At 35.1% G+C, this 26,517-nt stretch overlaps 2 protein-coding genes across 11 annotated transcripts in view; both read left to right on the top strand.

The window, feature by feature from the left end:
* The window catches only part of LOC131425162 (uncharacterized), a 38,404-nt gene extending 24,779 nt beyond the window's left edge, over positions 1 to 13,625 (top strand). For 6 of the 10 annotated variants that reach the window (XM_058586788.1, XM_058586791.1, XM_058586790.1 and 3 more), the window contains 8 exons: positions 460 to 839; positions 1,828 to 2,028; positions 2,120 to 2,239; positions 2,316 to 2,516; positions 4,367 to 4,475; positions 4,535 to 4,794; positions 4,943 to 5,005; positions 12,530 to 13,625. In XM_058586788.1, coding sequence (XP_058442771.1) covers positions 503 to 839; positions 1,828 to 2,028; positions 2,120 to 2,239; positions 2,316 to 2,516; positions 4,367 to 4,475; positions 4,535 to 4,794; positions 4,943 to 5,005; positions 12,530 to 13,392 — 2,154 coding nt within the window. In that variant the 5' untranslated portion in view covers positions 460 to 502 and the 3' untranslated portion in view covers positions 13,393 to 13,625. The remainder of the gene's footprint in view (positions 1 to 459; positions 840 to 1,827; positions 2,029 to 2,119; positions 2,240 to 2,315; positions 2,517 to 4,366; positions 4,476 to 4,534; positions 4,795 to 4,942; positions 5,006 to 12,529) is intronic. The other 4 variants (XR_009228944.1, XM_058586795.1, XM_058586794.1 and 1 more) reach the window with 4 other exon arrangements.
* Positions 13,626 to 18,589: 4,964 nt separating this feature from the next.
* On the top strand, positions 18,590 to 25,417 carry LOC131425163 (uncharacterized). The gene is made up of 5 exons (XM_058586797.1): positions 18,590 to 18,936; positions 24,172 to 24,656; positions 24,711 to 25,001; positions 25,062 to 25,135; positions 25,202 to 25,417. The coding sequence occupies exons 1-5, from the start codon at positions 18,793 to 18,795 to the stop codon at positions 25,264 to 25,266; spliced, it is 1,059 nt and encodes a 352-aa protein (XP_058442780.1). The 5' UTR covers positions 18,590 to 18,792; the 3' UTR covers positions 25,267 to 25,417.
* The last annotated feature ends 1,100 nt before the right edge of the window (positions 25,418 to 26,517 follow it).

The raw sequence follows: 26,517 nt of genomic DNA, 5'->3' as shown, positions 1-26,517 counted from the left end.
AAATCTTGGACGCATTTGAAAACTACTTTTAGTTTAATTGATAAGTCCACAAAGGCATCATCACTCCACTAGGAGGATTAATAGACTTTCTTTTCGTTTGAACAAAACCAAAATTGTATGCTCTAAAAGAGGAGGAAATACCCAAGTGATACTAAATTTTGAATCAGCATAGTATATGCTACACGCGAGATATTATACAGCTTATAGAAGAAACATTCTCGATAAACTACCACAAGCATTTAGTAATACATAGTTTTGGATCACATATACGAAAAACTTGGCACGAAACTTTGAATAAATTTTCTTTATGGATGTAAACAAGCACAGTACCTGATTGTTAAGAAGTAGAACAAGTTTTACTGCTGCAGACCTTCGTGACAAACATCCGTTATTCCACAACTAACCGTGAAATTCATTTTTAATATCCTTGCCTATTTTCTTCGATACTTTTTTTTGCAGATATATAGATAAAACATTTTCTCCACCTTCGCCGCTCGCAGCGATGGGATCACCAGTGCCAGCAAGAACTATTCCTCCACCTCCGCCACCAAAACCACACAAATCACCCACTTTGAATGGAGCTGGCAGTGGACATATATATCAAAACAACAATGATCCCATCGGCAATGGGGCTAAAAGCATTTACACAGGACATCTTACCATCAGTAGTCCTTCGGTTCCGCCTGAGGACGAACAAGTCGTGATGACACCTAGAGGAAAGACAGCAAACTCTACAGTGTTGCTTATAGAGCGTAAGTTGGTTCAGCAAGTCGGAGAACGAACACACGTAGCTGGTGGTGACCATCGGGGGATCATAATCAACAAAGATGCCACCACAGGTGAGTTAACATTAGGAATCAAATTAGAGCGGTTTCGGTCAACGTGTTGTGTGCTTGACACGATTTAGTACTTTTAAATCTGATATCTTGAATGTTGGGAAAATAAACATGATTTATTCATGTATTCATTATGTCGGTGTGTATAAGTAGCATGAGTATTACTGTATACATATGAATAAATGAGGACCAGAATGCTTTATCGACATAACGGACAGTTATTTGTATATAATATTTCTTCTCGTTAAAGTAAACTCAACAAAAATATGATAATAATTGTTACTATATTTATTTTAATTTTCATTTCCATGACATTATTTTGAATTCCTTATTGAAAATATTGGTAGCGCTCTTAAGTTTATACAGAAGCGGGCGAAATTAATGACTTCAAGTTTGAATTCACCTTTTTTAGTTCAATAAATTTTCCGTGGGTCAATAATTCAGAGTACAAGGCGCAGGTCTCACAAACCAGTTCTCGTATGTTCGAATCACGACCTGGAAGGATTCTTAGTATCTTTGCAATGGTTATGCAAAGTTATGAATCAACTTCAGAATGTGATACTCTGACTTTACTTTTTTATAGTAGAACATTACCAGTTTTTGAACAAAGTATGAAATACAACAATAAGTCAGATGGAACATACAAAATATAAAAAAAGTGTTTCTGTAGTCTGTAAAAGTAGAAATAATTTAGAGGTATCTTCGATAAAGCTCGTGTTATTAATTCTCTTAAAGTGCTGAGGTTGGCAATGTTTAATGTGATGTTTAATTAAACTAATGAAAAGATTAAGTCGCTCAAAGAAAAAGAAGTAAAAGAAGTTATTTCACTGGTAGATTTGGATTTTCCACGAAGCCTTATATATAATTGTTCTTGATAAAAAAAACCAAACAAATAGAATTACACAGTAATCGACATGTACTAAATGTGTAAATACATGTGTATGAGATGATGTACCGTATGATGTAGATCATAAATTTTGAATTTTTTCAGACCAAAAGATGGAGCGAAGCCCACCACAACTCAGTCTTGAGTTCCGCGTTTTTCTAGTCAGCGCAAACACTGGTGAACATTCACAAGAGTCAAGGAAAATTCGGTTTTGGTTCCGTGATTGGCTTCAAGATGGTGAAAAACAGGCTCATGTGGCACAAGATTTTTTCCGTGAACTAGTTAGCCCGAAAGAGTTCCCACGAGGTAATTACGAAAACTTATGTTGTCTTTTCTATTAATGCATTCCGATAATTTTATCCATGCGGATCAATCAACAAAAAATCAATATTTTCAGATTATGTGGGGTTCATAAAAAAAATCATGAAACTACTTCAAAAAGGATACAACGAAATACAGGCTGTTGAAGTGGAACTTCGAATACTGGAGCAAACGTCCGCACCACCTTCTCGTCCACGTAAGATGATTTTTTTTATTATTTTATTACTTTACATCATCAATATTTCATTTACATTTACAAACAAAAAATAAAGCTCGTCCCGGTCACGTAATATTTTGTTATGGAAACTGTAACAAAATGGGTCATTCGAGTAACAGTAGTAGTAAGCATGTTGCGTCTACTAGTGATGTCGGAGGTGATGGTATTGGTGAGATTGATGCAAGATACGCCTCCAGCAGTGTACACCCTTCCCCGATCCAGCAACATAACGTAGCAGAGCATAATTTCTCTAATGGTGAGGTCTTGATGAAGACTCTTTGGCTCGAAATGTATAACAACAGTCTAACCAATGATCAGCGTGATGTTGTCGTGATATCCTAACGGAATCGGTGTTAACTTCTATCACCGAAAAGCATCATAACCAAACCAACTAATCACATTTGTGACTTGTGTGTCATACATGTTAATTGTGCCCCATAGCGACTCACAATTGGAAACAATAGTATGAGCTACATTTTTATGAGTTTGTGTTCTGTATATTTGAAAGTTTATCCTACTATGTTCGTATCACCGTTTATCAATACACTGTCTACTTATCCAACTGTTCTTCAACATATGGTTGTTCCGTACAAGGATTCAATTCTCTATCAAAACCGCCTTTATTATGCCTCTCCCCCTCCCCCTCGGATTTTAGGGTGAGCGTCACATCAGTTTAAATTGAAATAATAAATACATGTTTAAAAACATGCTACAACAATGAGTTTCATTTCATTTTAAGTTAGAGGGTACCAAAGTCTTTTGTTTTGCAGTAGGTTTCACGTAAAGTCACTTTAGGTCATATGACTTCTTATTATGGTATTTTCATATGCATATACTATAAGTCTATCCATTTGATTGAAGTCATATAAATTCAAAGACGACTAAGAACCTACAAAGTATAATGAAAATGTAATGTCTGGTAATCAAAAGTTTTTTAACAATACGCGTAATCATCAAGCTACGTTTTTACAAACCTAAATATTATGCTGATGCAGAATTTTGGATAATTTGATGTTTTGGCAGGATTGATTCGTATTAGAGCTTTTATGTAACTTTTTTACTCAAAAAAAAAACAACAATCAAATACGATCATCCAAAAATCGGTTTAAGTCGGATATTTTTGAATGTCTCAGCAAGTAAATAAACATATATTAACTATGTTTTTGCAAAGTTGATTTATTCAACCTGCTCTTCTAGACTAAACGTGTGCGCCTTGAACTTGATGTTACCCATAAAATCCATCATTCTTACATATTCTTATCCATTCTTTCTTTAAATCCTTGTCGTTTTTGCAAACCTCCATGGTTTTCCGAAGTTTGTCCATCATAATCGCCTAGAATATTTCTATTGAGCGAAGCATGATGCCAGTTCCGGCCAATACAGAGTATTACCTTTATGAGACCTTCTGGAGGTATTTTTCTTAATATATTTGGCTGGTGATGGTTCCGGTCATTATGTATAGCTTGCTAAATTTCTCGCATCCACAGATCACCGACTTACAAGCTACCTTGATAACACTTAACTGATTGTGACAAAATTTGCACATGTAAACATCACACTCTCTGCTAGCTACCTTTCATCGAATTTTGCTTATGCAATAAAAAGTGATACACAAAAGAAAAGGGTTTTAATTTTTGTTGCAATCTTTAAAATAAGACCCACAGAAAAGTTGGTCAGCAGTTTTGGGTATATTTAACCTTTAGTTCGAACCATAAAAACAGCGGTCAGTGGTATTTTTGGCAACGAGAACTGTCAACTGAAACTTTTAAAGAGGCACATTCTGGGTGTTATCATTCCATTTCAACCGTCTCTGTGCGACAATTTTCATTAGCCGTTTTGCTAACACATTTTATTGATTGAAAAATAGGATACATGACTGAAGCAAGACGTAAATTTTCTGTGCAATGGCAAGGATGGCAATAAATATTATTGTAAAAAGGGAAGATATGGTTTTTCTTGTACATTTCAATTACTGATTACTGATAGAAGCTCCAATGAATGCTATTTTTTTGTCTTCAATAATATGCATGCGAACCACCATTTGTAGCATTTAGAAAGAAAATAATTATACGTTACGAATATATTTAATATTTCACTTATTTTCAGTGTCTTTTGAAGATTCTCAGTTTGAAGTAATTCCTCTTACGCCGGAAAAAATTTTGGAGCTGATAGAGCAGGCTTATCCAAATCCTATAACTCCAGAGGATTTAGCTAAGTATGTCTGAAATCAATAAGTTTATTTTATTTTACTAATCTTTTTCTGGATTGTAACAGAGATAATGGCTGGGATGAGGAAGAGGTTCTTCAAATCATGATGCTGCTGAAAGAACGAGGCCTTATAAAATCAATGGAGTTCAATTCGTTCACCCGTATTCATCACGATGACAAAGAGATCAAGATTGTTAAACAAATGCCAACGATTGCGTCCAACAAACAGCCAACTATTGCTATAATAACGGCGCAATATTGCGAAAAATTAGCAGTGGATGCCATGCTAGAAAACAAAGAAACATTTGTTCGGTACACTACAGTTGGTAAGTTTTATGCATGAATTAGAATATGATTACTATTTGACTCATATAGAGCGGCAAACTATGAATAATGTATTCAAAAATACAAGATCATTCATTGAAACTAAGATACATTTAAAAATCATTACAAACTAACTTTTGATACTAACAGGAACATCTCCAGAAGCACCAATTAATGGGCTGCAAAGAAATAGGAAAAGAAGAAAACGTTTTGGTAAGAGCATTCGACAACTGCGTTCAATTAAAAGTCCTTGTATCACCTTATACAACTTCATCATTAGGTTTGTTCTAGTATTAGCAGAAAATGGGAATTCTTCTACAGATTAAACTTGTATAGCTTTGATGGCAAGCTTATACAAAGTTACTGCTGGAACAAACCTATCGCAATCTGTGTGTTTCACGAGTGTGTGTCTTTTTTAACGTCGCAATGCTTCAAACGCACATCCAATTAAAGGTGTTAGATTTTCGAAAATTTCTCCATATGTTTTTCGCTGGTGTTTGCTATATGTCCATAGAAAGAAAATTCATGATAGATATCTGTTTGATTTCACAAAGAAAATTGACAGTTATTCAATTCAAAATACGTTTTCATCAAAATTAAGTACTATAACATCATTATCTCTACTTCCATATCCAAATCTCTGCAACTTTAGTCCAATAACGATTTTCGATATGTACATATGTCCATTTTCGTTTTACGGTGTAAGCAAGCTTCGGACCAATATTTCATTACGCTTTTTGTAAGCGCCGTTGAGAAGTGCGGTGTAAGCGCGCTATCCTAAGCATTTGGGTTAAAATTTGATATCAGAGATCTGGAATGACTATTCCATCCATATCTTAATATAGGTACATTTCAACAACATATGTGAAGGGCGAGGAAAATGGTTTGTTAATTTATGAACTAACGTGCTTCATATGAGTATTGAAAAATCATGCCTTCAAACGATTGAACTAAAATTATGCATTGATAATTTTAATCAATTTATATGAGCTTGGGTGCATCGGGTGCAATCGCTGAAATTATCAATTTTTTAACTTTCGAGAATGTAATGATAGATAGTAAACAGAAGTGGGTTATAAACAACACCGGTACGTACATGTGTTGGTAATGAATAAGAAAGTACAACATCGCGATTTCGTACACGCGGTGAAGAAAACGATAGTCGATACCGAAACTTGGTTTTGAAAACATCACCGAGCACATAGTCATGTGTACGAGTTTTCAACCATATTAAAAAAACAGAATCACTGTGCCGGTGCGAAAGGCTTACCAGTGTTTGGTTTTGATTGTACACGGAGCAGCAATTGAGAAAAATCATAACCACTTTACTAGAAGTATGGCAGAAATAAAGAAAGAATTTCAGTGAGTTCGTTAAGTCGGTCGTATCGGAATTCCACGTTTGAAGTGAAATATTTTTTTTTTATAATTTTGCATAGCGTATTGTTATGGAAGCACATTTCACGGACTACTGCGCAACTGTTAGATGACTCCAGTCTTAATCAGAATCATTAAATAAATCAAACACCATAGTGGTCTCACCACACAAAGAGAGTAGCTGACTTACCCTAATAATGCACGTACAAACAAACACTCAATTATTATCACGTTTTTGTTCAAACTCACCATTCTTGTAATTCTAATTCAGGAAAATATTATAGGTAAATATTCCAGATGGTTTGAAATGAAAATCAATTATTACTTTAGTGATACACGCTTAAACTATTAGTAATAAATCGCTGAACTCACTTCGCAAACAAAACTTCAGGATTTCATTCACGGCCGTTTGGAATAATAATTTGGATCCTTCTTCTTTTGCACACTGGCTTCGAAATTCTTTGCGAGCTTAGTACTCATTTTTAAATATTTTCTTATGTTTTGAGAAATACTAGATAGATTTGCATTTGAGTCTAAATATACGAAAATAAAAGTGTGTCACAAAATAACCGATACATATCATTCTTTGGCCACTCAAAGTGCAACAAGATGCTGGTATCAAATAAGGTGTTTACACTGTTCTCACACCAACCGCTGATACTGTTTATTGCTTAAAACAAATAGAAAATGAAATTCATGAAAAAAATCTTTCAATAGTAATAACTTTATTACCATCAAATGCTTTTGTTTGAGAGAATCGTGAAAAAACGAACGAAAATAACAAGTTTATCATTCCATCACCATCTTTAATTACTTCACCAACAACGTTTACCAGCAGAATATGCAGAACGGTCATAAATTTTCTTACTGGAAACAACCAACCACTGCCAAGCGTTTACATAAGCTGGTAGTGTGCTGGTGCCAGTGTTTGAACTTCAATTATATTTTAGATTCTCTATTTATTCGATGAAAGCAGATCGGGTGATGCCGAATATAAAATAATGAGCAATTTTGTTCACAAAATAATATGCATAAATTCACTCTAAGCTGCTTGCGTTTGCTAGTCAATAACAGCCAAACGATCTTTTCGTATTGCATTGTCGTAGCCAATACGTGACGCTCTGAAGCACTTTGCCTTGTGCACCGAAATTACGTGTATTTACACGCATCTCATATACATTCTACTTAAAATTTCAAGTTTTTCTTTTCCGCTACATTACAGGATCCGGCACTCGAAGTGTAACCAATTAAAAAGGCCATAAATTCAGTTTGGAAAATTACTTTTACTTAATTCAAAGTACAAAATGTGTAAAAATAATACAAAATTCAGAATCAAATCACTTTTGCTCGATATGACCACCTTTTGCCTTGAATATGGCCTTGAGACGGTCAAAAAACGAATCGCAAGCTGCCGAATGTGACTTGCAGGTATTTAGGCCCACTCGTGAACAATAACTTTTTTCAGCGCCTCGAGACTGGTGTATCTTTTAGTTCGGACTTTGCTCTCCAAAATGGCCCAAAGAGAAAAATCCATTGGATTCGCATCTGGTGAATTCGAGAGCCATTGTGTGGACGTGAAGAAGTTCGGAACGTTGTTTTTCAGCCATTCTTGGTTCACTCGAGCTTTGTGAGACGGTGCCGAGTCCTGCTGAAACGTCCATGGTCTGCCAGCGAAATGTTTGTCTGCCCACGGCTTCAAAGCAACCTCCAGAATACTTTCCCGATAATATGTCGCATTTACCTTGACGCCAGGCTCGATGAAAACGATTGGAGAGCGCCCATCTGCGGTTACAGCGGCCCAAACCATTATCTGTTGCGGGTGCTGCCTCCTGGTGGCCAATCGATGACTCAAATTCTCGTATGAACGGTCGGTCAAGTAAACCCTATCGTTTTGAGAGTTTACGAATTGCTCAATTGGAAAAAAATTCTCATCAGAAAATACAATGTTCGGAAATTGACCGCTTTCGGCCAAACGAAGCAACTCCTTCGCTCTCTCAAGTCAAGATTTTTTTTCCGCGTTCACTTTTGGCAAAATGCTTTCTTGCGCTTGTAAACTATACAACTCCGAACTGTCATTTAGCAAATTTCTAGAGAGCTGATGCCCGTGCGTCAGCTGCGCGAGCGGTCTGAAGTTGGTTACACTTCGAGTGCCGGACCCTGTAGTGTCTTTTCCTTGCACAGATTTAAGAAGAGAAGGAATTACTGGGTTTAGCTCCGATATTTGTTGTTCTTTTTGTCACGTTTGGCTCTATGAAATCTTGTATGCACACCGTTAGGAGAGGCTTCATGGGCTTATGCTTATGGTAGTTGAATACAAATTGCTGTCTCAATTGCAACATCGAAGCTGTTTTATTGATGAAGTTATTGACGGATTTGCTCGACGTGCAGAGTAGAGAAGGTCGGGTTTCGGGCATATTTACCTGAACCCGAGGGGTATAGAAAAAAAAAAACATTTCTGTCGGGTTCGAGTCTGGTACGGATAACGATTTTTTCATTTTAAACGCGTATGGGTCGGGTGCAAAAATTTTGTCTGGTTTCGAGAGTTCGAACTACCAAAGTTTTTTTCAGGTACAGGATTTTTATTTTCTAGCGGGTAGAAGGTCTATCCGGATCCGACAAGTTGAAAACTTTCGTTTTCATGAGTATTTTTTCACAAGTGATGGCGAAACGAGGTGCAAATTTTTATAAAACTTACTGGCAAATTTATCTAGTTGGCAGATCTTGTTAGTTAGTTAATATATGAATCTACTTTGAGACTAAAAGATACTGGGCCGTTTCATCCAGATCCGACTTAAAACACCGGAAGCACGGAAGAAGAAGGCACCACTGCCTTTGCAAACGAAGTTCGCAACGTACTTTTTTCACTTTTTTCGTATATCGTATATGGGAGAACGTAAACTTACCACGTTTTCAAAACACAACCGAATCGGCACCATGCGCACATGAACACACCTGTTTCCAATCGTGTTGAAGAAACAAGAACGCCAGTGTTGGCACGAATGTCTGTTACCGGTGTTTGGTTTGGTTGATCGCAATGTTGCGTCATTGGTGCTGCGGTTGAATAAAATCACAGCCACTTTACGGTAGTGTGGCAAAAAGAATGAAAGAATTGGGGGCGTGTATAGCGTGATTCACGCAGCCCACCTGGGTTCGATTGCCAACCCCGCACATAGGATCAGGAAGTTTTTCTAGCCCGAAGAGACGAATGACCCTAAGGTTAAAACCTCTATAATAGATTGAAGTTAAGTTGAGTTTTACGCTTCGTAATGTCAATCATAATAATGCTGTGAGTACAAATGATTATATTAATAATAATAACAAAAATAAAAACCTAATCACAAAGAATGTTTTATAATACTATTTAAAAAATATTACTCCTTATTTTACCTGAATTGCATTAACAGCAGCAACAGAATCACAGGTTTTCGTTTTCGTTTAAGTTGACTAAATCGAATAAGTGCATGAGAGATAAATCAATCTGCTTTACTATAAACAATATCTTTGTCTCTGTAATCAACATTTGAACGGAATAGCTCTTTCGCTGAACTTACTATATATTGGTCAAAATGTCTAATCGTCATAAAACTTACGACACAAATAAGTAGATTTTAAAAAACTCCATCGGAACTTGCATCCATTTCTAATAAAATGTTAATGAGAGAGGCATCAATACACCACAAGGTGCAAATGTGCCTGTGTTGATAAATATATCGACAACCGTATCGTTTGCAGTGCAATAGCGAAACAGAATGTCGTAATATTCTCAAATAAATGTCGTAATATCCACCTTTCCGATCCGGTTCAGTGCATGCACAGTTTCGTGGAAGGACGCAAACATTCTTGCACATATTTCAATGCATGCATTTGCACTAGTCCTGAATTGGTACTGAGCCGGGTAATAGAGATTGTTGAATTTCGGATATTTGAACCCGAAGCCATACCCGGTTAAGGACTATTCACACTAAGTTAACAAAAAAAAATTCACTCTGCCGGCATGACACCGTGCACGGATACTGATATTATTTCATTCGTTTTCTATGCGCGCATTCACATCTATCCGTCACCGTGCCGTTTCAGTGCAGTTCGCCGTCAGCGTAGTGTCCGTCCGGCAAACTCAAATTCGTTGTCACCGATATTTTTTTATTTTTACTGAAGTCGGTATGTCACTGCATTTGCTGTACCGGAACGAAAACAGCACGGAAACGGAACGGAAGAGTTCGATAAAAAAAGAACACTGACGGCGCACTGAAGGCACTTTCACTGAACCGTCACGAAACTGAAATGTGTGAATAGTCCTTTAGGGTTAAAAAATAGAAAACTATGGGTCGGTATGGTTTAATTACCCGGAAATTAACCTGACGGGATCGGAACGGGTTCGGGTAGAGATTTACGTTTTTTAGTCGGGTACGAGTGAATTTTTTTTTGTTAACTTAGTACCGATTCGATTTGGCGAGTTTGAAAAAAACGAGTTGTTTTCATGTGCGACCATTCAGTTTCTCCGTAGAACTACGGATCCAAAGATCTACGGATCCAAAGATCTACGCAAATTAGAATTTGTCACCGGAGAACTACGGGAACTAGTTTTGTCTGGCGAGCAAAAAAACTAAGCTTTGCCTCGCGAGAGCTTCTGACAAAAATGTCAATCTACGGAAATGACACTACTACTATCTGGCATGGCTGGTTCTGCTTTTGCAAATGATATGTCGATATCTTCACCAACCAAGTAGAAATATTTAAAAAGTCCTTGAGCTCTGTAATCATCCAAGACAAGTGTTGGTGTACTTAATCACAAGACACTAATGCACGGAATTGAAAAAACTCATCTTACATTAGCATTTGCATTAGAGACCGCCCGTGTGTTGCTACTCCGTTATTGATCTGGACCAATTGAGATTGCAAAATGATTTTTTGAAGTAACATGTTTGGGAATAATACATTGTTTCACACTGTGCAAACTGTATTGAACCATGCATGCTGATCAATACCGACGCCGGCCACGTCCGAATGCAGATCTACTTGGGAGGGAAAGGATTGTTAGTTCGATGCATGTTGCTACTAAGAACCGAGGAATCCTCTGCATTCCCACATGCATCACAGGAGAGGATACTTTGTTAGTAAATGTTTTAATAATGTTATCATGTGTTTATTGCTCTGGGTAGCCGGCTACCAAGAATGTTTTAAAGTATTATCGTTTTATGTGTTACTTTGTGCTGGCAATATAATGCACCAAACAGTCAATCTCCGAAATTGACAAAACTCCGCCGACAGCCGGCTGTCGAGTATGCAGTCACTCGTTTATGCATCTACCTTTCGCGTTTTCTTAGTCATGCAAAAAAAACACATTCGGATTGATAAAAAAAAGGTATCATCTCACTGCTAGGTGGATTAAGCACGTTTTTATAAATGAAACTACGTGATACAAAATAAACGAGCGAATAGGATTTAGACAAAAAAGTTGATTCATTGCATTGAAATATTCTAAACAGTTATTATAAAATCATTTTAAATCATCAAACAAAGGTCAACAGATTTCACACGCGTCTTGATTCTTTATTATTTCCGCTTTATTATTTTAATTATTTATTAAAATTATTAATTGGTTATATTAGTTGCCGGCTACCGAGAAAAATATTAATTTACTGTTTGAAATATTAATATCAAGTGTTTTTTACTATGTATTCAATATACCGATACATGTCATCTCTGTTATTAACTTTGTAATATAAACGGATTTGCGCAATGGTTGATTTTTATCATTCATTTTATAATCCTGAAAGACAATCAATAACATGGAAGAAGAAATCATTCACAATAAAACTTTTCGCCGAAGCTAGACGGAAATTGATAGGTTGAATAAAGAGATGATTTAGTAAAATAGAGTAATCAGAAGTAAAACATTGAAAATATCTGATAACTGAAAGGAAAAAGAAACTCCTGCAATTGTCGCCTTTTAGGACATGGAAGCAGGAACCCAGTGGATCTATTCTTGGTTCATTTTTTTCCGCCGGATTCCACACGGCATCTAGGCTGGTACAGTCCGGAGAGAGCTAATAGGTACTATCAATCTCCTAGTGGACCCCAGCCCCTAATTGAAAAAACTCATCTTACATGTCAAAAAGTTAAATTAGACGTTAAACCAAGTTTTAACTAGATATAACTATGGAAAAATTATACTCATACATATGACCTTGTTATCTTGAATTAAACATTACGCAATATCCATATATTACTTGTTTTATTGAAACTATATTCCAAAAGAACAATTCTCATCTCGAATGCTTTTACGGTGGAGGTTTAATTCTTGTTGGTTTGATACTACTCATGTTGATAGTGTTAACTCATTTAATGTTTTGTAAATTTCAGGTGAATCAAACGTTTATACTCTGGGTAATATTGGAGCTCATCGTATCGTCAGCACTAAATTACCCTCAATAGGTAGTACACGCGAGGCTATGACAGCGGCTGGTAATACAACGACACGTTTGCTGGGAACGTTCCAGAAGGTAGACTATGTATTCATCGTTGGGTTAGCGGGAGGCATCCCTCATTATACTGATTACAAGAAGCATGTTCGGTTGGGAGATGTTGTTATTGCATCGTTGTCCGAACAAAACAAGAGTTCGTTGGATGCCATCGATTCCAAATTTGTTCCAAAACCGTACTGCTATGTTTACAGCAATCAAGGAGAGGTTAAAACATATTACCCATTGAATGACTGTTTGCAGTTGATCGGTAAAACACTTCAGATTAATGACGATGATAAGAAACCGTGGCAAGCTTACATAAAAGAAGGTTTGATCAATCTTCAGAATAAAAGTGACAATGATTTCAATAGACCAGCCCCAAACACAGACAAACTGTATATGAACATTGGAAACAAAGACGTGATTGAAGTGGCTCATCCAGTGTCGCAGGACGATGTTGATGGTGTTCCTCAAACTCGATTACATGTTGGACCGATTGGTTCTGGATATGATGTCGTTAAATCTGATAGTTTGAGGACTATGTACTCTCAGGAGTATGGCCTAGTGGCTACCGATGTAGAAATGAACTCTGTGCTTGATAGCATAGTTGGAAACTGTAGAGACAGTTTTATTTTAATTAAAGGCATTTCTGATTACAAAGACGGAACTACATCCAAGAAATGGCAAAACTATGCATCTCTAGCCGCTGCTGCCATAATGAAAACTATTATCTGTGCAATGGATGCACCAACTAATGTTTAAACTGTTTTTCTCATAATATACCTTGTAATACAAAACAAAATTGCAACCAATCTAGTTTGTGACAAAAAGGTACCAAATAACTATTTTATGTTTATATTATAAGTGTTTTGTAACTTTTTATTTTAAATTATTGTCCTCAGCCGACGTTATAGTGATTTTCCGAAGAAGACTAAATTAAGAATATATTTGATATGAATTACAATTATTTATTCAAATAATTAAAATTGAACCAATTTTTGGAATTAATTTTTAGTCAAAGCATACCGAACAATCACCTTTTTCTTTCATTTCGGTGGCGTGAATTCGCTTCAGGCGACGCAGATTATTGCACTTTTTGCGATTTTATCAGTTAATTTTTGTCTAATCGATTATCTAAGCCTTATGGGATTGTAACATATTTTTTCCATTTTTTGAAACTTACTCGAGAATTGTTTACTCTAACAGTGAAGTGTGCTCATGAACATCCCCACAATACCATTTCTTCGGCGAAGGCTCTTATTATAGCAACAATGACCAACGTGACCTAAGAATCTTTGGTCATGCAGTCAATTCTGATCTCGGATTAAGTCTACTATTTCCGCTAATTGCCAAGTATGGCAAAAACTCACGAGGCTCATTTTTTCTATGCATCAGCTCACCTCATGATTTAAGGGGTTACACCACTGTAGAAAAAAGTAGGACTTTTTTGGGGAATTATTTTGGGACCCAAAAAATAGAGTAATTCGAATTTTGTATAAAGCAATTTTAATATGTATATTTAGGTACAAAAAAATGATCAGTTTTAAAAACAAAATGGCGACTTGGTGGCATTTCCGCGAAAGTACTGCATTTTGACGGCCGGAAATTCAGCTCCCGCAATTTTCGATCTAGAACAAAACATTTTCTAATTTCATATTACAGTGTGCATAGAGGTACGTACGGTTTTTTAATTAATTGGTTCTCTGTGAAATGGCAGCCCTTTGAAAATAAAACCGCATTTTTTCATTACAAAATTGTTCATAAAAAAATATTCATAATTTTCAAAAACCCTTACGTACATCTGTGGAGATAACTATCGGTACTATTCTGTAAAATTTTTGAATCGATTGGTCTAGATTTACTTGACTTATGTTTCCAGTCTGTTAAAAAAACGTGGTTCTGGCTAGCTAAAAAAACGTGAAGTATAATAGTCGGAGTCTCGCGGTAAAACTCAAAATTTAGACGTCTAAAAATTTTTGCCTTTTTTATCTTTTGGAGTATTATTTTTAAGATCATACATGACCTTTTGCAATGGAAAAAAAATTTCCAATTTTTTTCAAATTCTACAGTGGTGTAACCCCTTAAGATGAAATCCATCAAATGATGGTAAAGATGAAACTCATCGCTGATTTATAATAACACACTTACCTATACAGACAATCGTTGACACCAAATTGTGACGGTATTGATGGATCTCAGTTTTGATTAGTCCCGGGCCTAACGTTTCTGGGACGGCAGTACAAACGGAGAGATTTTTTGCTCACGCTTTTTGATTGTAAGCTGTAGGGACCGTGTTTTGCTTGCTAAAACCCCTCTTACGATGAGAGCGTCAAATCATATTACCCCGGGCGCAAATACGCCACTATGTCGTTGACTGGACATAGATCGCGTTATCATAATTTGCAAGCGGAGTTGAGAGTGATATTTATTTCTCGTAATTTTCGTCTATTTTGAGTCAATGAACATGATTTTTATTAGCTAAGGTCAAGACTATTCGACTAGTGTTTCGAATAACGTATATGAGCGGTACGTTTCTACCGATGACGCGACCTGCATCTCGTCAATGAAAACTGTATCGTAATATCACTACTCTTCAGTAACTCTTAATATCAAATTGAAATTGTTCTTAAAATGTTTATATTGGTAACTAAGACAAAACAACTATTATTTTTGACCGCTACCTTAGCCGTGATTACCGGTTTCGGCAATGAAAACCAAACAGATCATTTTGGTACTTATTCAAGCACTTGGTTTGACAAGACAAAAACAACGGTATTAGTTTTATATCTGAAATGATAATAATGCTTGGAAAAATGTTCGATTCGCGACGATAACTGAGCTTAAAAATTTTTATCAATGGCTTCATCTATGCTAATTTCTATCCAAATCTTGGTTTGTATCTGTACTGAAAGTGATCATCATTTATTTGATCATTTTTGAGACAAGCAACCTGGTCGATTGATGTCCACAGATGAAATAATTATCGTTTCGGAAGGTGAATTTACACGGCCCAGATGCAGCAGAAGCTATGTAACCCACTAAAGAACTACTATAAAACAAAAATAATCGTATTTTAATGTTATATTTCTATTCAGTTGTATTCAAATTAGAAAATTATGATCTTCAGCATTGTTGAATCAACCAATGCTTTTAGTTTCGAAATAACTGGAAGTGAAATCACAGACTAACAGACATGACAGTATGAGTAAATTCTTATAAAAATAATTTTTCGTGATGCACTAGTTTCACCTATATTGTACTGCGCGAACTATTTACTATCGGTACACCCCTTGTGTTACGTAAAAGTTTTTTTACTAGTTGGTTTCCCCTCGTTTGTCAACACCGATCAGCTGCTTGCAGTTATGCCTGATTTCATCAAAATTTTTGAAAATGAATCGTCACAATAAATTTTTGGATTACGTTGATAATATATACTCTTTTTCTTTTTTTTTTAACGACTAAGTTTAGTAGTCAATATTTCTTTTTGCGATATTCTCCTAACCAGAGATCATTTTTTTTTGTAGAAACAGACAATGAAAATTATAGAATGATAGTACTCAAGGGAGAGCAAGGATGTGAAAATATATAACGGAAAAGTGAGACGTGACAGAGCGTCATTTAAGCAAGCAGAAATCTTCTAGTAACTTAACTTTTACCTTCTACCAGAGGAGTTGGGCTTAGGCTTGCTTAAATGACCCTCTGTCACGTCTCACTTTTCCGTTCTATATTTTCACATCCTTGCTCTCCCTTGAGTACTATCATTCTATAATTTTCATTGTCTGTTTCTACAAAAAAAAATGATCTCTAGTTAGGAGAATATCGCAAAAAAAAAAGAACAAAGTTTATAATATATTTAACTTTTTCGTGATGTTGTAAGGTAACCATTTATTTGACTCAACGTAGTTCATCTAGACTATTTTTTATTGTGTTGGTAGTTTTCACCCGAAATTAAGTGGCGGCAGACCAGAAGCAAGTAAATATTGTAACAAAACGGGTTCGATTTTGTATTGCGTTGGAGGATGAGAAGTAGGCATAATTCTGTATATAGTTTTGGCAATATGTATAAAATTTGTATCCTGCATGAAATTCGCATGGACGTATACAAATCAATACATTACATGTAATTCTGCATGAATGGCAACTCTGTTGGTAAATGAAAAAAATAAACACAGTATAGATGACAGACAGGATGTTTTTGATAGGGTAACGTGGCGCCATCATGACACATGTGAGTACTGTCCCAAATAAAGGAATATTCGAAATGACCGTTAAAATGTTTGAAGAATCTAATTCGAGTGTCCTGTCTGTTAGTCTGTGGTGAAATGTCGAAAATACCATGGCTCTGGTATAGTAAAAACTACAATGTAAACAAAGATTTGGTCATGGTTAGGCTGATCATCTCAATCGTATTAGTTATTCATACAACATACTGTTCAATAGTTATATTCTAGAGCCGATACCATTTAAAGTAAACATGAACTTGACTATTGTTGAAATCATCTGATTTAATAGTCGGTTGAAAACCACTACACTCACATGGTCAAGTTGGCCATAATATTTTTCTGAGTGTAGTATGCTATCTTTGAATTTCTCGGTTGATTTTTCAATAGGGCGTTTAAGCAAGTGACAGTTTCTCTTTGTTTACTTTCTCTTCTATTACATACCAAGCGGTTCCCACGTTTATCACTCAACTCTTTGCATGAAAAGAAACCGAAACTTTCGACTTTCAAACAGAATAGTGATATCAAAGAAAATCTTTTTAAACACATCACAATAATCGAAAGAGAGAGTGATTAAAGAGAAACTGTCACTTGCTTATACGCCCTATTGAAAAATCAACCGTGATTTGAAGTGTTTGAAACAGATTGAATTCACGTGTTTTTTTCAGTGTAATTATAATTCGTACACTCAAAAAAATCCACACGTTAACCTTATGTGAAAAAACACGTAGATTCCAAAAATGGCTTTGTCATCGGAGTTTACGTGATCTCCTTAACAACCATCGGATCATGATTGAATATGAAATGAACCATATGTCAGAATTATTGCTGTTGTCACATATATTTTATGTGTCACGTACTTACTTGAATTCATTTTGTCATGTTCATTTCGTGCTCGCGATATGGCGTCAGTTGAAAAGCCTAGAACAAACAACATAGGCCAAATCACTTTTGACCCTTATACGGTATTTATCACAGTGATTTTTGGGTAAATAATTGCTCATTGATTATATCGGCAGTTATGAAGTCCAGCTAATTTTTATTATACTTTCAGATCTAATATTAGTACCAAGCAGGAGTATAATTTATAAGCAAATGTACCATTCATTGAGTTTACTAAATGGCTCTGCGAACCCAATCCTCAACAACTTATTTGCATAAGCAAAGGCAAATCCTCTAGATTGTGTTCCAGCACATTAATCACATCTTGAACTACTACGATGCATTCTATATTTCTGATATTTTTCACCAGTGCTTCAACAGAAACGAATTTAAAAGTAAAATTTGCAGAATATCTGCGTGCAAACAAAATTTATCACAATGTTATGTTCAACAGACTATGTAATCTATTAGTTTTTAGTACCAATATACATTATTAAGATTCAATATAGAACTTTATAGTAACAATTACATGAAAATAATGTCACTATTAAGTAAAATTCTGGTAAAATGTAAGTTCAGATGAAATAAATTTTACAGTACAATTTAAATGAACTTTGTATAAATTTCACAAAGTTATTCTATGGAATCTACGAAAAAAGTGACGTAGATATTACGTGATACAAATGTGGACTAAGAGTTCATGAGTTCATTCTGTGCTATCTATACTTCACATAAGTATTACAAGAAAAGTTCTATGGATAATAATCACATACGTTTTCACGTAGCATTGAAGTGATGATTTTTCTGAGTGTAACACTGTCAGCAAGGAATCAAAACAAAACGAAAAACAGTGGAAAAGTTATTTGTTTATGTCTTAATTTGGTGTAATATATCTTGCTCAGAAAGTTTTAAATCGAATTTGTGTTGATTTTTAGTTTTCAAATAGCTATTACCGTGCTAATTTCTTAGAAGCAGTGAAAATGATTCCTGAAAATAATGCAAAATAGTTCTTTATATTTTTGTTGATTGAATTACGATTGTCGGGCTGTAGTTTTTGAGGATGTTATTCCAATTCGCGCTATATCTTCACTCTCTGAAGTCACAGATCGGTAGTGATAATAGCCCGAGAAAAACGATAAATTCAATATTTTGGTTGTGTTGTTTATTAGCAGTAATTTTCTTCTACTTCAAAAAAAGCTTGGAGGTAAGGGTTTTGAATTGATTGAATGTCATGTTGGTTTCGTTCAAGATTGTTTGTAAAGATAATGAATGTAGGGAAAAAACCTGTTTTAATCCACCTAATGGTGTAATGATGCCTTCTCATATCAATCATACACTCAAAATAAACATTACTTAGTATTCAAATGCAAAAACATATGATTATTTTCCATAATACTTTGCACGTAAAAGTTAATTTCCCCATATATGACGGCCATGTGTCCCACATAATGAAAATCAATGTTGGCAACACGTATGTTTTATGTGAATTTCACCTACCTATTATTAGTATATCACATGGGTCTTATATGAAATCCATATATTATTTATCGGTATTTCATTTAACTTCTATGTATTTTTTCAATGGTAATCAAAAGCTTGTCTATTGACTTATTGGCAGTATGGCTGATGTTTATTGAATGAAAATGATTTTACGTTTCCTTCATATATTTAAAATGAATTTTTCTAATTTTTTAATAACGAATATGTAAGCTAAATTGATACTTATTATAACTGGTACACTGTAGCGTCCATATAAAAGTAGCATTCCGTTGCCTACATGAAACGAAAAAGTCGCTGTTGAATTCTGAAAAATGTTAATTATTTTTAGAATTATTTTTTGATAGCTCGTGTAAACTTACGTAAAAGATCAAACAGACAATTTCTAATCCCAAATCTGCGAGCACTCTGTTCTTCGTTACTTACTGCCATTTTTATTTCAAACAATTTCTCAGCTTACAATCACGTAATTTATATTTGCTTTACACATGAAATCTGCCTACGTGCTTCACACATAAGGCGTAAGTGCTGTACACTTAAAAGTTATCGAGATTTCAATTAAATATAATAAATTAACATATAAATGTTACACGATGCATATGAATATAATGTGGTGGGCTTTTTTCAATAAGTATGTGATTTCTCACGTAAATCCAATGGGAGATTTTGACTCAGTGTACTATCATATATAATACTGTGGTATTCTTCAAAATTATTTTTCTTCGATTCTTAAAACAATAACCGAAATAGATTTGTTTGACCGTCTACTGATAAAAACTATCAATTGGAAAAGATTTGAGGTCGATTTAAAAAACTTTTTACGGTTTTTCGCACTTTTCAGTGATGGTATAAAATTTTTAACACACTTTACCCTATATTTCCGGATCCGGAAGTCGGATCCTGATGAAATTCAGGAATTACGTATGAGACCATAAGACCTTTCATTTGAATTTAAGTTTGTAAAAATCGGTTCAGCCATTCCCGAGAAAAGTTAGTGCAAAAAATCGGTTCAGCCATTCCCGAGAAAAGTTAGTGCAAAAAACGTTACATACACACATACGCACGCACACACACACACACACACACACACACACACACACACACACACACACACACACACGCACACACACACACACACACACACACACACACACACACACACACACACACACACACACACACACACACACACACACACACACAGACATTTTGCGTACTCGACGAACTGAGTCGAATGGTATGTTATGTTGTTCGGCCCTGGTTATGTTGTTTATTAGCAGTATAAAATTTTTAACACACTTTACCCTATATTTCCGAATCCGGAAGTCGGATCCTGATGAAATTCAGGAATTACGTATGAGACCATAACACCTTTCATTTGAATTTAAGTTTGTAAAAATCGGTTCAGCCATTCCCGAGAAAAGTTAGTGCAAAAAATCGGTTCAGCCATTCCCGAGAAAAGTTAGTGCAAAAAACGTTACATACACACATACGCGCGCGCACACACACACACACACACACACACACACACACACACACATACGAAATTCCAGAATTTCAAGTTTTAATCTTCTTAATCTTAGTTAATATATTTATATACGATAGTTTCAAAACAGATTTTAAATATATTTGATCTTGTAGGCCTGACTATTCGATGGGCGTAAAATCTTACTACTTATGTTAATGGGGAAGACGTTATAACACCACTAGGTTTATTAAAATTGTTTTTTTTTTTCATTGAACGATGTAAATTATTTTAGATTCCAAGAAAGTGAAACTATCGTTTTTGGTAAAGGCATGAGATTATTGTTTATATGACCAACTAGGGACTGGTAGGGTGTTCGTTATGCGAGAAAACACGCATACCTTGTGATGAATTCTATTTCAATCAGATATATGGGTGGTTTGCATGGTGCGTGTGCGTTTCCGTTTACATGTGAAATATTTGATTTCCTTGGATGGATTCACATGTTCTTCTAGCGGGTTTCAATCATATTGAACTACATGAGAGATAGAAAACCAAAAAAAAAATGTATAAAATCTAAGTATAATGAAATTGTCTGATAGTTTCTAGAAAAAAGCTGGGGTGTCAGTCTTTGTATCTAAACTGAACTTTGAACTGAGTCGAATGGGCCTCGGTTGTAAAGTCTGTTTTCACAGCGATAGCAAAAACCTTGAAAAATAATTCTAAATAAATCTTTGTTTTTTCTTAAAAACAAACAAATATATATGATTTTCACAAACGACAGCATAAGCATCGCTAAATTTAACAAAAATGTCTAAATTGAACTACAAAACATTAAATATTAACTATATCCAAACTTCGTTCAGTTCAAACTAATTTTTAAATTAAATTTATTGTAGAATTGTTTGTTATTTTGACAGGAACGTACAAGTAAAATATTTGTTATATATATCAAAATTTTGATCGGAACAAACTTGTTTTGTAGATGACAGCAACAATATTTTCAATATCAAATCAAATTTTCTTTTATCATTTCAATAACATAAATCGTGTTAAATCCAAATTTGGTAAATTTTACATTTTTTTCTCTGCGTGTATGTAAATTTAAAATTTGCTATACGTTGGAAATAAGCTGCTTCGTAATCGACTGGTTGCCGTGATCTTCCAGAACAAAGTACTTCTGCCTAGTATAGAAATATCCCAACCACAACAATTAGAATACTTCTCACTCGATTTCCATATATGTAAAAGACAAATTTTTTCCATGTCGTTTCAATCACCTGTGAATTTAATTTAAAAAATATACTTGTGATTTTAAGCGAAACAAAAGTTTTGCATAATGTGAGTACCCCAAACAGTATCGATTGCAGAGACATGTGGAAGTGTTCGCCAGAATGCTCATTCAAAATTTTATCCACAGTTCATATGCGAACCTGCATATCGGATTACCGTGGTTTTGCATTGAAAATTCCTTATGCCCTGTTTACACTTCTGCTGGCTGCCAGCATGCTGGTGTCAGTGTACTGCCCTCTTAGGAAAAAAACGTTCAACGGTGGTCCTTTGTTGGTCTAATACTTTGGATCATTGGACCACAGTTGAACGTTTTTTCCTAAGAGGGCAGTACACTGACACCAGCATGCTGGCAGCCAGCAGAAGTGTAAACGGGGCATTACTCTTTACAATACCGGGCCGGGTGTCAACTAAAAAATACAAATACCCACATTATCGAAATGACGGAATGAGCAATGAATTCTTACTCGACTGCATGATTTTTTAGTGCTCGATCGGTTCAGTGCTAGAATTTTCGCCTGAGTTAGCTGCTCGATCAACCTGATTGACAGTGACATTATAAATGTCATTGAATATTGGCTCATTTTATCAATGTGTTAGTGTGAAATTCAAGCGACTTAAGCCATTTCACTACACTCCAGCTAGAGGAATGGATGATGCTGACTAAGGTAGGCCGTTTTGTTAATTTCCAGCGAATTTCAATAGTTTATGTTGGGATTCTAAGAAGAACTGGTTTTTTACTAGTTCTGTATATCCGAAAAACAAGAAGGTTTAAATTTGTTATTCAGTTATATAATGTTTTCGTTTAAAAATAAACTGAAAATCAGCACGAAAACGTGCAAAATCAGGAAAGAAGAAGAAGAAGACGAATTGACAATTCAGTCCGCATCTTCTCACTCAATTCCGAATGATTTCCGAATCAACCGGTTGTAGGCGAACCGGTTCATTCGGAATCGGTTGTTGCACTGGAGTTGGAATTGATTCGGAATCCATTATGATTTCCACATGAAATTCCGAATGAAAATTTCTCGCCGATTCGGAATTGATTCGGATCTGATAATGTGGGTAATAGCGGCCCTTACACGATCATTAAAAGTGTCATTACTAAAAAGTAATGGCACTTTTAATGATCGTGTAAGGTCTACGAGTTCAGTGATGACACGAGTAATGATGGAATTCCGGATTTTCCATTATTACCAACATTATTTCTTCTTCTTATTTTTTTTGTGGAAGTGCTGAATATCTTTAGAACTATACGCGAAAAAATGACAAAGTGTAGATTTAAATTGTTAATATTTCATTAACCTTAACGTTTCAATGGCAAATCAAATTTATTTTCAGCTAAACGAAAATAAAAATATTGCTATTGCTATTGCTGTAGTAGTTACAAATACTCATCATTAATAATGAACGTGTAATGCTAAAAAGTAATGATGTACAGTAATGCAGTAATGACGAGCATTTGAGCAGAAGTGTCATTACTTAGTAATGACACTTTTAATGATCGTGTAATAATTTCTTCTTCATATCACTCATATTCTATATACAAATAATTCTATGTATGATACCAAAGAAAACAGATACATAAACACCTATGAACTGTGTGTAAAACTTTGAAAAAGCATCCTGGCGAACAATTGCAGTAATCGCCGCTATTCTGGGTGCTGCATTCTCATGGCTAAACTTTTGTTTTGCTGTAAGTGAAAATCACAGGTTTATTTTTGTTTTATTTCAATTGAATTAACATGTGACAACTCGGGTATAAAATCCGGAAGTAGCTGCAACAGTGGAACTCACTACGTTTTCTCAGAGGTTTCTGCAAAATTCGAACTCGAACGAAAGTGTAGATTCGTTCGTATCCGTAATCCGGAAGTAGCTGCAACAGTGGAACTCACTATGTTTCCTCAGAGGTTTCTGCAAAATTCGAACTCGAACGAAAGTGTAGATTCGTTCGTATCACAAATCCGTCGATTATCAGAATCGGGGTGGTTGTTTATACTAGATGATGCCCAACCAAACTTTTCCACCAAAGAGATTTTTTAAAGAATACGACATTATTATACATAAATGAGAATATGAGTAATATGAGAAAGGTATTATTACAGCACTAGGTAAATGAAATTTCATTATTATTACATACTACAATGATATACAATAGTAAAAAAATCCATTTTTTCGTTTTTACAGCTCGTGCTTCGTCGGGGTCGTGTCCAAGTACTGAAACATTCCCAAACTGTTCATCACGCATGGAATATCTGCTTTTACACAGCTGCAACAGTATTCCTTGGATTGTATCATAAGCTATTGATACGCCCGGAAATCGTGAATCAAAGCAGTAAATACTTCCCGCAATATAATAACACGATATTTCTAACTGCATGTGATGTGGTTAAGTTTGAAATAGTATCCATGGTGTTGGTTTCCTTCGATACAATTGGTGCTCTAACTCGTTTGAGAAACAGTGATTATTCGGAAGCAGTTTCTAAGATTTTCTATGCTGCATTACTACTATGCTGTTTTGTGTTGCGACTTGAAAATTATAGCGTATTACTCAACATTTACTTGGGGGTGTTCAACGCGTTCCAAGAAACATTACTCTTGCTTTCACTGCATACTAGTGAAAAACGTGATACTACGTTAAGGTTATATGTGATACTTAATTTTAGTTCATGGTAATATTTTAGATGTTTTATTTTATTTAGATTACTCATTTTTTCTATATACAGGTCTTACCTATTCCTCAATATGTTGCCATTTGAGTTTCTCATTCCTACATTGTACGCCATTAACAAAGAACTTTATATGTATTTGAACATCTTTTTCTGGATGTGGTATTGTTCGTGCATATGGAACTCGCCAATCTTAAAACTCATGTATCATAAAATTTATCATTTAAATCCATATGACTGCATTGGGGGAGAATCTTCAGTACGCTGTATACTTCTTGACGATACTCGCAACTACCGACACCATCGGAATCTGGAGCGAGCATATCTTGAATTGAAACTATTCCATGAGTAAGATTTCTAGCGAAACTGTTGAATGATGGAATTAATAACATTTAGTTCACTTTACAGTAAAAGCAAGCTAAGCGGAACACGCCATGCGAAAAATGATAATTCCTCTGCTAAAGCCTTCCAAACTATAAAATGTATGTTCTAGTGTACATAAATTTTCGAAAAAAAATCTTTGTTGATTACCATTTCTTTTGTTTCAGGTGTTCTGGCATTGAAACGAAAGCTCAAACGAATGCGTGAAAATCGCGATCAACTCTCAACTTAAGGATTCCCAGTAGTTTTTAGGAAACGGACACTAAACCTCAAAAGAAAAAAAATACTGAACAGAACACAATGCTTTTCAATTGAACTGCAAAAGGAGGCTGAGAATGTAGTTTTAATAAAGTTATATAATGAAGTAAATAGAGCACTATATTTTCTGAATGCGCAACTTTAGTAGTTCGAATTCCTTATTGGGCGTCAGCTATACTATCGTCCTATATATAATAGTCCCAGGTTCTTTGAGGTATTATATATACATGTAACAAGTATTTGTGAAACGGTAAAATGCTGTTGAAAACCTTATCCTTCCAGTACCAAATTTACCTTGGCAGCGTATAGATGGATCAAGTGCAAAAACATTGAGGTCTTTCAAAATGCGCAATTGCACATTTACAGCAAGGAACGTTTGCTTTTGATACCAACTATAAACGCAATCACATAAATGAAAAAGACAATGATCATTGTATGGATTTCCGTGTCAAATAAAATTTTGGTTTTGGATCGTTTGAAAGCTACTCTTGGGAAGTGAATCAAGTTCGAAAATCAAAAAGCTACTATTATGTCATTGATTAAGTTCAAAGATCACTGGCACTTCCGGATCCTTATATACTCAATTACACGTGTTTAAATTGAAATATTAATCTTTTTGTCTTCTCATTCGGCTCAGTTCATCGAACTGAGCAATGTCTGTGTGTGTATGTATGTGTGTGTGTGTATATGTCAAATAATATCACTAGGTTTTCTCGGAGATGCACAGTGGTCCAAAACGGCAATTTCATGCCTTTAATTATTTTTCAGCAAAACCGTAGACTTTTCATCATTGGTGTCTTATGAAAAGTTGCACGGGTTGTTACTGCGGTTTTATGTACATGGACGGCCATGTTCCAGTACACATGTAAAGACAGATAAAAAAATTAACTGTTTACAGGAAGTAGCTAGAGAATTTTCGTCTTCGACAATATTGTAGAAAATTAAATTTTGAGTAACTTTACTCAAGAAAATTTTTTTCTAACTCTAGCCGTTAAATAATTTTAGGTGGTTTGAATAATAAAGTTTTAAAAATCAGTTTTTTTGTTCTAACAAGTTTTATATTCTTCTGAGTGTAATGAATTTTTCTACAAAACTAGATTTTGTGCAAATACTTAACAGTCTATAACATTTCAAAGTGCTATGATAAATTTCAAAAGAGTTATGAATATTTTTATGTAAAATACAGTCGAAATTTTTACAGCACATCCACCAATGTTCACAGGTT

Source organism: Malaya genurostris, chromosome 1, assembly GCF_030247185.1.
Source record: "Malaya genurostris strain Urasoe2022 chromosome 1, Malgen_1.1, whole genome shotgun sequence".
Lineage (NCBI taxonomy): Eukaryota > Metazoa > Arthropoda > Insecta > Diptera > Culicidae > Malaya > Malaya genurostris.
Note: the sequence above shows the minus strand (reverse complement) of the source record. Positions and strands in the feature narration are given on the sequence as shown.

Bases quoted from the DNA above. Each gene is read 5' to 3' on its own strand.
- LOC131425163 (XM_058586797.1), top strand. From the start codon at position 18,793: ATGTTATTCCAATTCGCGCTATATCTTCACTCTCTGAAGTCACAGATC. The intron at 18,937-24,171 runs GTAAGGGTTTTG...TCGTTTTTACAG, and splicing joins ACTTCAAAAAAAGCTTGGAG to CTCGTGCTTCGTCGGGGTCG. The intron at 25,002-25,061 runs GTAAGATTTCTA...TTCACTTTACAG, and splicing joins GAATTGAAACTATTCCATGA to TAAAAGCAAGCTAAGCGGAA.